General features: G+C 41.2%; 1 protein-coding gene across 2 annotated transcripts; it reads right to left on the bottom strand.

Annotated features, from left to right (window-relative positions):
• Positions 1-8,895: 8,895 nt before the first annotated feature.
• Positions 8,896-11,008, bottom strand: LOC149124634 (etoposide-induced protein 2.4 homolog). 2 transcript variants are annotated; one of them, XM_089303716.1, is made up of 2 exons: positions 10,138-11,008; positions 8,896-10,025 (listed from the first exon to the last, which is right to left on the bottom strand). In XM_089303716.1, exons 1-2 carry the CDS (start codon positions 10,806-10,808, stop codon positions 9,908-9,910), a joined length of 789 nt encoding a protein of 262 aa, XP_089159842.1. In that variant the 5' UTR covers positions 10,809-11,008; the 3' UTR covers positions 8,896-9,907. The 2 variants fall into 2 exon arrangements, with proteins under 2 accessions (XP_089159842.1, XP_089159841.1); XM_089303715.1 differs by having other exon boundaries at positions 8,896-11,007.
• Between the last annotated feature and the right edge of the window lie 2,921 nt (positions 11,009-13,929).

Raw genomic sequence — 13,929 nt, 5'->3', positions numbered from 1 at the left:
CCTCTTGGCTGATCTGAAAGCCGACAGCCCCTTGAGCTGCTGGATCTTACTTGACCCTTTTCAATGGCCTTGCCCTATTCTTCCCAGCCCACATAGCTTCAAACTGAGCGTTCCTATCAGCAAACGTTTTAGTCTGCCTGCCACTTTTGAAATGCTTGCCATCTAAAAATTACAGCTCCTTGAAATCCGTACCTCTTTCACTAGTTGTAAACTCCGAACATCTACCTACATGCTCTACTGTGGTAACATCAGTTACTTTCAGTACACCAAAGCCTGTATTTCTCATCTGGATATCCCTTGTGTGGTCTGGATGGTCAAATTCAAGTTCTTCCTTTACTAGTCCATTTTGATGGCCCATTAACATTGCAGACTTAACCGGGACTGGACTCATTTTAAACATCCTTGATGCCCTCCCCAAGCCTGTTCTTTTGTCTGTTACTTAGCTGAGCTATCTGGTAAACTCATTCTCATTGAGTTGTAGGAAATTGTTGGAGCTCCAGGAGACTGGGGAACAATGTTTAATATGAAGGAATTCTGCTTCCTAATTTTGTTTGCCTGCTCCCAAGTTTTGTTTTCTTTTTTTTTCAATATATATTTGTTTATTTGAAAGGTAGAGTTACAGAGAAAGAGGGAGAGACAGCAAGAGACCCCTCCATCTGCTGGTTCACTCCCCAAATGGCTGCAACGACCAGGGCTGGGCCAGGCTGAAGCCAGGAGCCAGGAGCCTCCTCCAGGTCTCCCACATGGGTGCAGGGACTCAAGGACTTGGACCACACTCTGTTGCCTTCCCAGGTGTACTAGCAGGGAGCTAGCTTGGAAGTGGAGCAGTAGAACCTGAACAGGCCCCCATATGAGATGCTGGTGCTACAGGCCTTGGCTTAACCTGATGACACACAGTGCCCCCCTCCCCACCCCAGTTTTGTTTTCTGCAGTTTTAGTTAACCATAGTCAACTGTGGTCAAAAAATATTAAATAGAAAATTCCAGAAATACATAGCTCATATGGAGGCTGGCCCTGTGGCATAGTGGGCTAAGCTTCTGCCTGCAGTGCCAGAATCCTATATGGGCGCTGGTTCTAGTCCCAGCTGCTCCTCTTCCGATCCAGCTCTCTGCTGTGGCACAGGAAAGCAGTGAAAGATCCCCAAGTGCTTGGACCCCTGCACCCACGTGGGTGACCCGGAGGAGGCTCCTAGCTCCTGGCTTCGGATCGGCTCAGCTCCAGCCATTGCTGCCATCTGTGGAGTGACCAGTGAGAGACCTTTCTCTCTCTCTCTCTCTCTCCCTCTCTCTGTAACTCTACCACTCAAATAAATAAATAAAATCTTTTTAAAAATAGCTCATATGTGCTAAATTGCATACAATGGAGTGATGAAAGCTTGTGCTAATTGTCTTGCTCTGTCCTACCCCAGACATGAACAATGCCTTTATGTGACATATCCATGCTATAGAAGCTACCTGCTCGTCAGTTGTTTCGTAGCTATCTGTTGTTGAACGGGATGTTGGTTTGTCACACTTGTGTTCAAGTGACTTCTGTTTGCTTAATCCCCAAGGTGCAAGAGTAGTGATGCTGGCAAATCAGATATGCTTAAAAGACGTCATAGTGCGTCTTCTTGAAGTAAAAAGGAGAGAGTGATCAACTTAATAAGGAAAGGAAAAAGTCCTATGCTACAGTTGCTGAGTTCTATGGTAAGAGAAAATGTTTATGAAATTTTGAAAAAGGAAAAAGAATTCATACAGTTTTGCTATTGCACCTCAAACTGCAGAGAAATATGGTCCATGACTCATAAAGGGAAGCTTAGCAAGATTTTAAGAGACCACATTCACGTGACATTCATTGCAGTATAATATTATGATTGTCCTATTTTATTATCAGTTATTGTTATTGATCTGTTTCTGTGCCTGATTAATAAATTAAACTTTATCATAGGTATGCAAGTATAGGAAAAAATAGCATGGTACTTCCTATGTGAAATTTCAGGCATCTATTGGAGTGCTTGGATAAGAGGGGCTCACGGTAATATGAGTAGATTCTCATTAGCAAACAAAAGAGAACAAATGGGGACTTTATGTGAAAAAATTTCTAACAGCAAGTAAGTTATTCTTTTTCGGAATACTCATGCTGCTTTGATCGGAGTCCTTAGGTATACATCTCTCCCAGCTGAGGACAGGGAGGTTTCCTTCATGTTTGGACCACTTGGTGGTAGCACAATGCTTCATGACCAGTAATTTGTAGTGATAGTTTTCTAATTAGATGTTCCTCAGGGGTTCCTTTCTCATCCACCAATTAACAATGGTAGCAATTTATGTCAGAAATTCTGTGCTTTAACTCAGAAATCTAAAATCATTTCCAGGAAAATTGTGTAATTGTCCTTGGTAAAATATTCAGTCATTGTAATAGTTTCGCCTATATCACAGTCATCCCTGGCCAAAGATGCACATTCTGGGAAGGGCTATTTTCATACAGATTCACCCACACTGCTCTATTAGTCTTCCGGACGATATTTGTACCATGAAAGAGGATACAAATAAACTCACACAGAACAAACTGCTGCTTGCTATCATGACATCAACAGTCATGTGTATTTGTGCTTTATGGAGACAGCAGCCATTTAGTATGAAGACTTAATCAAGATGAAGCTTTGTTCCAGAACCTGAGCAACTTGAAAACAAGTTCCCTGGACAACTGGGAAGAGGAGCTGGGATTTAGCATGTAGCTGAGGGAATTGCCAAAGCCTGCAGCTACGTCGTGCTTCTTCCTCCTTGGAACCCTCCCATTTTAGCAGGTCCACCAAGTGCCCATAAGTATCCTCTACCAACCCAATTTTTTTTAAAAAAAATGCATTTATAGTTTTCTTTATTTGAAAGGCAGACAAAGAGCGATAGAGACAGAGAGAGATCTTCTGTCCACTCCCCAAATGCCTGTAATAACTGGAACTGGATCAGGTGGAAGCCAAAAATCACAAACTCAATCCAGGTCTCCCATGTGGGTGGCAGGGACCCAAGTACTTGAGCCACCATCTGGTGCCCCCCAGGGTTTGCATTAGCAGAAAGCTCGAATCAAAAGTGGATCGGGGTGGGGGCAGCATTGTAGTTGTGGCCAGGGGGGTGGGGCAGTTAAGCCAGGGCCTGCAATGCTAGCATTCTTCCCATTTGGACACCAGTCTGAGTTCCAGCTGCTCTGCTTCAGATCCGGCTCCCTGCTCATGTGCCTGGGACAGCAGTGGACGACAGCCCAAGTAACCATGTGGGCAACCTGGAGGAAGCTCCAGGCTCCTGGTTGCTGCCTGACTCAGCCCTGACCACTGCAGCCATTTAGGTAGTGAAGCAGTGAGTGGAAGCTCTCTCCCTTCCTCTCTCTTTAACTCTGCCTTTTCAATAAATACATAAAATCTAAAAAAAAAGTGGATCTGGGGTTCAAACCCAGACACTCCCATACAGGATGCAGGCATTTCAAATGGTGTCTTAGCTGTGCCAAATGCCTGTCCCACAATCCAAGCTTTGAAGAAAATCTATATGCAAATCCTCTCAGCTTCCTCCTGCCAACAAAAATGTATAAGGGTACTTGAAAAAGGTTTTGGAAAATGGAATTAAAAGGTAATTTTATTTTTGTGTAAAATATTTTGAAATCTATGCATAGATTGTTTTTTTTTGCATTTTTTTATTTTTTTTATTTTTTTTAACTTTTATTTAATGAATATAAATTTCCAAAGTACGATTTATGGATTACAATGGCTTCCCCCACATACTGTCCCTCCCACCCACAACCCTCCCCTTTCCCACTCCCTCTCCCCTTCCATTCACATCAAGATTCATTTTCGATTATCTTAATATACAGAAGATCAGCTTAGTATACATTAAGTAAGGATTTCAACAGTTTGCTCCCACACAGAAACATAAAGTGAAAAATAATAGATGATTTTTTTTTAATGATGATGAAATCAGATCAGACCTATTGTCATGTTTAATCCCAGTGAGAGTCAAGTTGGGAGTTGATAATTTCTTTTTCTTTTTTATTTTTTTTTTACAGAGGATCAGTTTAGTATGCATTAAGTAAGGATTTCAACAGTTTGCACCCCCATAGAAACACAAAGTGAAATATATTGTTTGAGTACTCGTTATAGCATTAAATCTCAATGCACAGCACATTAAGGACAGAGATCCTACATGAGGAGTAAGTGCACAGTGACTCCTGTTGTTGACTTTACCAATTGACACTCCTGTCTATGGCATCAGTAATCTCCCTATGCTCCAGTCATGAGTTTCCAAGGCTATGGAAGCCCTCTGTGTTCTCCGACTCTTATCTTCTTTAGACAAGGTCATAGTCAAAGTGGAGGTTCTCTCCTCCCTTCAGAGAAAGGTACCTCCTTCTTTGAAGACCTGTTCTTTCCACTGGGATCTCACTCGCAGAGATCTTTTGCCAGAGTGTCTTGGCTTTCCATGCCTGAAATACTCTCATGGGCTTTTCAGCCAGATCCGAATGCCTTTAGGGCTGATTCTGAGGCCAGAGTGCTATTTAGGACATCTGCCATTCTATGAGTCTGCTAAGTATCTCACTTCCCATGTTGGATCACTCTCCCCTTTATTTATTCTATCGGTTAGTATTAGCAGGTACTAGACTTGTTTATGTGCTCCCTTTGACTCTTAGTCCTTTCATTATGATCAATTGTGAACTGAAATTGATCACTTGGAATAGTGAGATGGCATTGGTACATGCCACCTTGATGGGATTGAATTGGAATCCCCTGGTATGTTTCTAACTCTACCATTTGGGGCAAGTCAGCCCGAGCATGCCCCAAATTATACATCTCTTCCCTCTCTTATTCCCACTCTTATGTTTAACAGGGATCACATTTCAGTTAATTTTCAACACTTAAGAATAACTGTGTATTAATTACAGAATTAAACCAGTCATATTAAGTAGAACAGACAAAAAAACTACTAAGAGGGATAATGTATTAAGTTGTTCATTAACAGTCAGGGCTATGCTGATCAAGTCACCATTTCCCATAGTGTCCATTTCACTTCAGGAGGTTTCCTTTTTGGTGTTAAGTCAGTTGTCACCAATCAGGGAGAACATATGGTATTTGTCCCTTTGGGACTGGCTTATTTCACTCAGCATGATGTGTTCCAGATTCCTCCATTTTGTTGCAAATGACTGGATTTCGTTGTTTCTTACTGCGGTATAGTATTCTAAAGAGTACATATCCCATAATTTCTTTATCCAGTCTACCGTTGATGGGCATTTAGGTCGGTTCCAGGTCTTAGCTATTGTGAATTGAGCTGCAATAAACATTAGGCTGCAGACCACTTTTTTGTTTGCCAATTTAAATTCCTTTGGGTAAATTCCAAGGAGTGGGATGGCTGGGTCGAATGGTAGGGTTATCTTCAGGTTTCTGAGGAATCTCCAGACTGACTTCCATAGTGGCTTGACCAGTTTGCATTCCCACCAACAGTGGGTTAGTGTCCCTTTTTGCTCACATCCTAGCCAGCATCTGTTGTTGGTAGATTTCTGAATGTGAGCCATTCTAACCGGGGTGAGGTGAAACCTCATTGTGGTTTTGATTTGCATTTCCCTGATTGCTAATGACCTTGAACATTTTTTCATGTGCCTGTTGGCCATTTGGATTTCCTCTTTTGAAAAATGTCTATTGAGGTCCTTGGCCCATCTCTTAATTGGGTTGTTGGTTTTGTTTTTGTGGAGTTTCTTGATCTCTTTGTAGATTCTGGTTATTAACCCTTTATCTGTTGCATAGTTTGCAAATATTTTTTCCCATTCTGTCGGTTGTCTCTTCAGTCTCCTGACTGTTTCTTTTGCAGTACAGAAACTTCTCAATTTGATGCAATCCCAATAGTTGATTTTGGCTTTGACTGCCTGTGCCTCCCGGGTCTTTTACAGAAACTCTTTGCCTGTGCCAATATCTTGAAGGGTTTCTCCAATGTTCTCTAGTAACTTGATGGTGTCAGGTCGTAGATTTAGGTCTTTAATCCATGTTGAGTGGATTTTTGTGTAAGGTGTAAGGTAGGGGTCTAGATTGTTTTGGATACACATTTTTTCATGAACTTTTTGAAGACCCCTTATATGCATGGATTTCAAAAAATTTTATACTAAACTTTCAATCCCATTTCCCACTTTTAAAAGTATCCTTTTATGATCCATCATATCCTTGTTTTTTATAACTGTCAACAGAAGGCTTTACATTTTATGGGTATAAATGATGATTATGACTTTTAAAGTTCTAGAAACTAAATAAACAGACAAACTGCCCTTTAATTTAATCTTACCACTCTCAGACACTTGAAATCTTGAAATATTCTAATTATCCTTCATTATCTTTGAGCTTAAAGAAAATGTTATTTTCCTAATTTTTAAGTTCTGATGCATTGGCACTAGCCAGCCAAAAGTGATAAATGGTCTCAGCAGATTAAAAGGTAATTTTGATTGAAGAAAACAACCTGCAGAAATGTATGCTTCTGTATAATCTGTGTGATTAAATGTTACTTGTTTCAAAGCTAATGTTTCTGACACTTTCAATTACAGCTTTTGGAAGTTTTATTCCACATCATTTAATCTATTTTAAATAACTTTCTCTTTCAGACTTTGCACACCGTGATGCATATTTAGCATCAATCTCCAATGCAAATTTGGAAATAATCTCTGTCCAGTCTCTAGTAAAACTCATTTTATATGGAGATCACAAAGTTTAAATGCTAAATCCACAATCTTCTTTGTATAATTCAGAAAGTATTGGGTCTAAGTATAAGGACTATTGTCCTTTTTTTGAAAAATGTTTAAAAAATAACAATTCGCCATCTCAATCATTTTGAAAAGTGTAATTCAGTAAGGTCGACTAAATTCACTTTGTTGTGTAACAGATCTATAGAACTTTTTCATTTTGTAAAACTGAAACTCTGTACCTATCAATATCACCTCCCCATTTCTCCTTGCTCTTGGCTCCTGACAACCATCATTCTCCTTTTTGTTTCTATTTGTAGTGTGTGCTGTGGGAAAGTTGATTACTTTAGATAACTCATATAAATAAGATGATACAGTCCCTGTCTTTTGAGACTGTATTGTTTCATTTATGATAATGTGCTTAAGGATAATCCATTTTGTAGCATATGACAGGATATCCTTTTTAAGATTGAATGGTATTTCATCCTTTGTCTACTCTTCATTTTCTTTATCTGTTAATCTGTCTATGGACATTTAGGCTGCTTCACTCTCTTAGCAGGGGCTGGTGCTGTGGCACAGTGGGTAAAACCGCCACCTGCAGTATTGGCATCCCATCTGGACTCTGGTTGGAAACCCAGCTGTTCCACTTCTGATCCAGCTCTCTGCTATGGCCTGGGAAAGCAGTAGAGAATGGCCCAAGTGCTTGGGACCCTGCACCATTATAGGAGACCCAGAAGAAGCTCCTGGCTTGTGGTTTTGGATTGGCCAATGCAACCATTTGAGGAGTGAACCAGCAGATGCAAGACTTCTCTCTCTTCTCTGCCTCTGCCTCTCTGTAACTCTGCCTTTCAAAAAAAATAAAATAAATATTAAAAAAAATCTCTTAGCAATTGTGAATAATGATCAAGGAACATGGATGTGCTAACATCTCTTCAAGATTCTGCTCTCAATCCCCTTAAATACATAGTGAGAAGTGGTATTATTGAACCAAATGCTAATTTTTTACTATTTGAAGATGCTTCAAATGTTTCTCTATTGGCTGCACCATTTTATATTCCCATCAAGTTATTGTCCACAAGGCATATGATATTAACTAAAAATTGAATGATCCTACTAATTATTAAATAATAACAAAATGCAAATATAAGATCATTAGATTGTCATACAGCTAAGCTTTCAGTATTTTACATTAGTTTGAAACAGCAAATTTAATAATGTACTATTTTCCCACTGCCAAGGTTTGTATTGTTTTAAATTAGGGATTGAAGCATCAGAGCAATGGTTTCCCAATAAACTGATTTAAAAGAGGTTTCCATGGAATACAGAGGAACTACTGTTTATAGACAACCTCCACAGTCTGGTGAGAACTGGATGAGAGTCTGGAGAGTTGAGGTTGAGTGGCAGTGCCCCCATTAAGTGCACCATGATGCCTTGAGTTCAGCCGCAACCTCCTGCTCTGGTAGGAAGCTCACTACATGGAGGCCCCACCTAAAATGTGGCATTGCATCTCATTATAGCAGTTTTCTTCTTTTTCTAGTTCCTATGAGTCAGTGTCCAGGTCACTCCTGTTGGAAAAAGGGCCTGTAGCCATTGCCACTTTTCTTGATAAGGAAACCTGCCCCAATCTCCCTGGGAGTGTGTATTGTCAACATGGGAATTTTACCATAGGTCTGTACGTTATAAAATGATTTCCTACATATGAAGCTGCTTTAGACCCAAATTGTTGTATAGAGTTAATGCAATTCAAGATCCAGTAAGATTTTCTATAAATGTACACACGCTTATTCTAAAATATATATGGGAAGACTTAAACCTAGAATAGATTAAATTAAACAATTCTGAGGGGCTGGCACTGTGGTGTAGTGGGTAAAGCCACTGCCTGCAATGCCAGCATCCCATATGGGTGCCTATTCCAGTCATGGCTGTTCCTCTTCCAATCCATCTCTCTGCTCTGGCCTGGGAGCAATGGAAGATGGCCCAAGTTCCCAAGTTCTTGTGCCCCTTCACCCACGTAGAAGACCTAGAAGAAGCTCCTGGCTCCTGGCTTCAGATCAGCCCAGTTCCGGCCATTGTAGCCATTTGGGGAGTGAACCAGCAGATGGAAGATTTTTCTCTCTCTTTAGCTGCCTCTGCCTCTCTGTAACTCTGCCTTTCAAATAAATAAATAAACAAATATTTAAAAATTTTTTGAAAGATTGGAATACATTTGGAAGAATCATCTAATTTTTTTTTTTTACAGGTTTTATGGGTTTAATAAGTTTACCCCTTCAGTTCCTATTTGCAGCACCCAGTACTCCTCTGAAACAGCAGACCCGGCAGTGGCTAACAGTAAATTTCCACCCTCCAGAGTTGAAAAGTTCAGGTTCTCTAAGCATCCTGTGTTGTAGTGGCACTTGTCCAGAACTGGTACCCCCCCCCCCACAGCTGGGAGCTTTAAATGTACCAACGAAAAAAGCTTTGTCCCCTTCAAGGGGAAGAAAAAAACCACTCCTCAAAACCCAACAGATCTGGCTGTAAGGTCTTTCCTCCTCCTGTCCCCATTCTCTTCAGGCTCATTATTTATTTGTTTGTTTGTTTGTTTGTTTTTTGCAGTGGAGCAAGAGAGACCAAAACCTAACCTGAGTTACAAGAAACAAGACAGTGATGGCTATAAAGGGAGTGACCAGGAGCAACCAAGATTCTCCATTACCTCCCACATCCAATGTATGTGCTTCACAGAAAAACAACAAAAATAACACATCCACAAAACACAACAGCTAGAATTACAAAACCCATTCATCCAAGGGTGGTAGAAGGCAGGAAGGAGAGGTGGGAGGGCCAATGGCACAGGGAGAAAACAAAGTATTCCAATCAGTCCAGGCACAGGGGCTGGCAAATGCTAGAAAATAGCTGCAGAAAAACCTGTGGTCCTCTCAGACTCACGGAGGTGTTAAAAACCCACATTGGTGTCAAGAAGATTCTGCTTTACGTGCACCAGAGGCAAAAACTCCAACTCCTCAGAGAGAAGGGCATGCGCAGAGGGCCCTTGGCAGAGTGGGTCCTGCCTTCCCCCGTTGGGGAGGTGGTCAAAGAGCTGCCTCAGCCTCCTCCCACCCCCTTTGGTGGCAGGTGACTCAGTGGCCTGCAGTAGCCTTCAGTTTGGCAGGAGATGCATGTGGTGAAGGGAACTTCTCTGCAGAGGCTGAGCTGCTCAAGGCAGACTGCAGGTAGACTGTCTTGTGGAAGAGTCTGTTGCTTAAGAAGACCACCAAGGAGAACAGGCGCAACTGGAAAAGATATGCTTTTCCAGGGGTCTTTGCTTCATTAGCACTGATAATGAATAAAGGAAACAGGATGGAAAAGAGGCATCCACTGATAATGTACGAAGACTGCATTGCTGTGAGAAAAGCCAAGGGTAAACCAAATCCAAAGTAGTAAGGCCAGTTCCTTTCAATATTCGACAACCGCTGGTGCATTTCAATTCCTTTATTGAACCAACGATATTCAAAGCAGTACAGGGAGTAGAGAAGGGACATATGCAGGAGACTAACCAGCTGACCGACAAGATGGATGGGAAAGAGACTCACAAACATCCCCTGGATGAGGAAAAGAGCCTGCAGCAAAAGGTTGAAGAGCATGTCAGCAATGATTTTGCTCACACTAGGGAAGGGGTGAGGCTTCCTCCCTGATACCTCAAATGCCAGGTCAGCTATATCCTGAAACCAGATGGCATTCACAACTTTGCTGAGCACAAAGAGGGGGAGCACCCAAAGAGCACTGAAAATGGATGTGAGGAAGAATTCCAGCCATGACCAAACATCTCCATGCAGTGATGGGTCACCAATGATGCGGGCTGTTACTGACTGAAGCACAGGAATAAACACTCGATAAAACAAGAGGAGACTGAACCAGAACACTCCGCCATTCCAAGCACAACACTGGAAAATTCTACTAACAATACGTGGCTCACTCTCTTGCTTCCGTTCTATACTCTGGGCTCTCCTCTGTGCCAGGACACTGCTTGCCCTTCTTCGACGCTGCTCTTCTCTCTTTTGCTGGATTCGAGCATCTAGCTTGGAGATGGTACAGATACCCCAGATGGAGTCTTTGATACCCCTGGCAAGGTCCTGGAGAAAGGTTTTGACACTGTCGGCCATCTCTTCACTACCCAATCTATCGACTACACAGAGGAGAGAGAAATGCCCCCAAATCTCTCATCATGAAGGGCCCCGCACCCCGGCCGCCGCGGCTCGGCCCGGTCCCTCGCCCGCCGCCGGCCGCTCGGCTCCTCCGCGCCCGGCGTTCGCTCCGCCGGGGAGCTCCCAGGGCCGGGGCCACTAGAATCATCTAATTTTAAGATTTGCCATCCAAAAGGTCTTCAGAAAGTTCATAGACATTAGAAAAGCCTATGCATGAATTTCAAAGCATTTTTGTACCAACGTAAGCTTATCTTTTAATTCCATTTTCCGTGAACTTGTTGATGTTTCCTCATGTAGCAGCACTAAGACAATGCATATTCCTCTACCAATACGGTAGAGGAATAACCACATAGGTCATTGGAACAGAGAGCTTAGAAATAAACCACAGAAACACACTCATCTGATTTTTAAAAGTACTTTAATAAGTAAATGTCTCATGTTAGCACAAACTGGCATTTTTGTTCATTTCAGCCTCTCTGCTTCTGTATTTTTGTTTGCAGCACCTGCCCTGATTTGTAGTTCCATCTTCTCCAATTGTATGCTTCTCTCCTCAGTGAAAAACTTCACTGACCATTCCAACCTGAAATAGCATCTTCTACCTGCAGGCCTAGGACAAGGCATTTATTATTTTAGCTTCTCATTTCAGGCCATGGGTCTAAAATGGGAAATCCAAAGCTTTCAGCATTCAGATGAAAGCAGAAGGTTGTAGTAGAGGAAAAGCTGGAAGGTAAGAAATTATTGTGGGCTGATTTTCTCTGTTCAACATCAAAATTTTTCTGAGAAATGTCAATAAAACAAGCTATAAGTTTATTGAACACAAAAACTATTTTTATTTATTTACTGTGAACGCATTCATTTATCTGATGGATGAATTGGGTGCTGATTCTATCAGATACTGAGCTATGAAAACACAAATGCAAAACAAATGTGACCGTTGGACTTTTGTGTCCCCTCCTCATCCCACCCCTGGCCAGCTAGCATAGGGTAGATCTTCAAGTCATCATCTTAGGAAATATTTATTGACAGATTGACTGGATGAGTCAATGGGGTTATTGAATAAAGGCATAAAATAAGAGCCTCATGTTTAGGACGGAAAGACATTCCTGTATAGAATATTCTGTACTCAAAATTTGTCTTCCAAAGTCTTTTTATTATTTATTTTATTTACATAAAAGGAAGAGAAAGAGAGAGAGAGAGAGAGAGAGAGAGACAGAGACAGAGAGAGAGGGAAACTTCCATCTGCTGACACATTCCCAAAATGGCTGCAACAGCCGAGACTGGGCTAAGCCAAAGGCAGGAGCTTGGAATTCCATCCAGGTCTCCCACATTTGTGGCAGGAGCCCAGATACTGGGGCCATCTTCCACTCCCTTGTCAGGAGCATGAGTGGGAGATGGGATGCCACCTTCACAGGCAGCGGCCTTAACCTGGTGCACACAACGCTGGCCTCAACATAATGTTGGAAAGTGAAAACAGATCTCTGGCTACTCACAGGTCCCAGGCTGAGAACTCAGGTCTCCAGCACAATGATGATATGAGTGAAGCAGAGGGTCTCTTCTTTGTGTGTTCCCTGAGGCTTGACACTTACTGAACAGATTCCCCACTTAGTGATCATCACACCTACCCTACATGTGGTAAATATACAGTTTACTGCGACTGATTCTCAAATGCATAAATGCCCAAGGAGTGCCAAAGGTGGGCGTGTACTGCCTCAGGACACAGCTGATAGAATCAGAAACATTTACAAGGGCCCAGAGCAGCACCACGCCTGCCTCCAGCCTGGAGTCCCCTGGTAATTGCACTCATCTGAAAAGGATGGGATGGTTTGTTTCATTAGAAATGCTTGTTCTTAGAACTCCTTGTTTGTCTTAATGGTGACTTATGCAGCAAACACTTGTAAAAACATAAATCATTGACCAGCCATCTCACAAAAGTGTATTTTTGGTTACTAGTAAAGAGATTGGGATAAGGATGTGTAAATCCATCAACAGTAAAATATAGTATTAAGGTCTGTTTTGATAAGATGGCCAGATAAAATATAAGCTGTGATTAAGTCTGTTTCAGATAAGTAATGACAAGAATGTTTGTACAGTCAGTATATCCTATAATGAGACACTAAAATATCATTTGTTGTTCTTGTTTTGAGAGCTGAACGTGGCAACAAGGAGTAACTGCAAATGCACATAAAGGATCTTTCAAGAGCAATGTAAATATTTTAAATTTGGATTATGGTGGCTCCAGGACTGTAAATTTACTAAAAACCATTGAATTTTGTACTTAAAATGGGTGAACTGCGGAGTACATTAGTCACATCTAAATAAAGCTTAAAATGGTCTTTTTTTTTTTAATTTTAGATGACTCAGAGGCTAACATTTTTATTAATGGGTTAGTTATGTCTTTCTTGTAGTATTGTGGTGATCAGCAAATGGGCTGATAACAAGGAGAGATGTTGCAAATGCTACAATACTATATAAACAAAGGATACTCCGATAGTATTTCTGCTATTAAGTAGAGTGTGCACCTTTTGTGATTGTAGTTTGCTATTAGAGCTACAACATAAATAATAAATTCTTGCTAGGTGTTATTCTCTGCATTTTTGTTAACTGGAACAACTGGACTTCAGATATTTACTAGTTTAAGATCACATCATGACAAGCATAGAGCCATCAAACCAGAAATTTTCTGAACCTTTCCCAGGGTTATTCCAAAACATTGTGTGCAGTAATGGAGAAAATCTTTTGTTCACCCATCTTTTCATTTTGAACTATAGTGAAAATGTGCAGGTGGACATAAAAGTACCAGGGTAAGAGTGTGTCAAAATGATAGTAGAAATACTTTGTATGATACTCATCACTCCTTTCCTTCAGCAATTCAACAGTTATTTATTGCATACTGACTACGTGTCAAACACTCTGCAAGAGATACAGTGATGACAAATGTGAAAGACACTGCCTCTGTTTTTATGGCTTCCAATAGCAGGGAAATTTCCAGAAGTTTCTTTTTTTTTCTTATTTTGTCATTTGTTTTTACATTGTTTCTTCTTGCTTTTTCAGAGCTATTTTTTTACTTAAAGGGTAAATT

This window comes from Oryctolagus cuniculus, chromosome 9, assembly GCF_051225735.1.
Source record: "Oryctolagus cuniculus isolate XC-2025 breed Fujian yellow rabbit chromosome 9, ASM5122573v1, whole genome shotgun sequence".
NCBI lineage: Eukaryota > Metazoa > Chordata > Mammalia > Lagomorpha > Leporidae > Oryctolagus > Oryctolagus cuniculus.
Note: the sequence above shows the minus strand (reverse complement) of the source record. Positions and strands in the feature narration are given on the sequence as shown.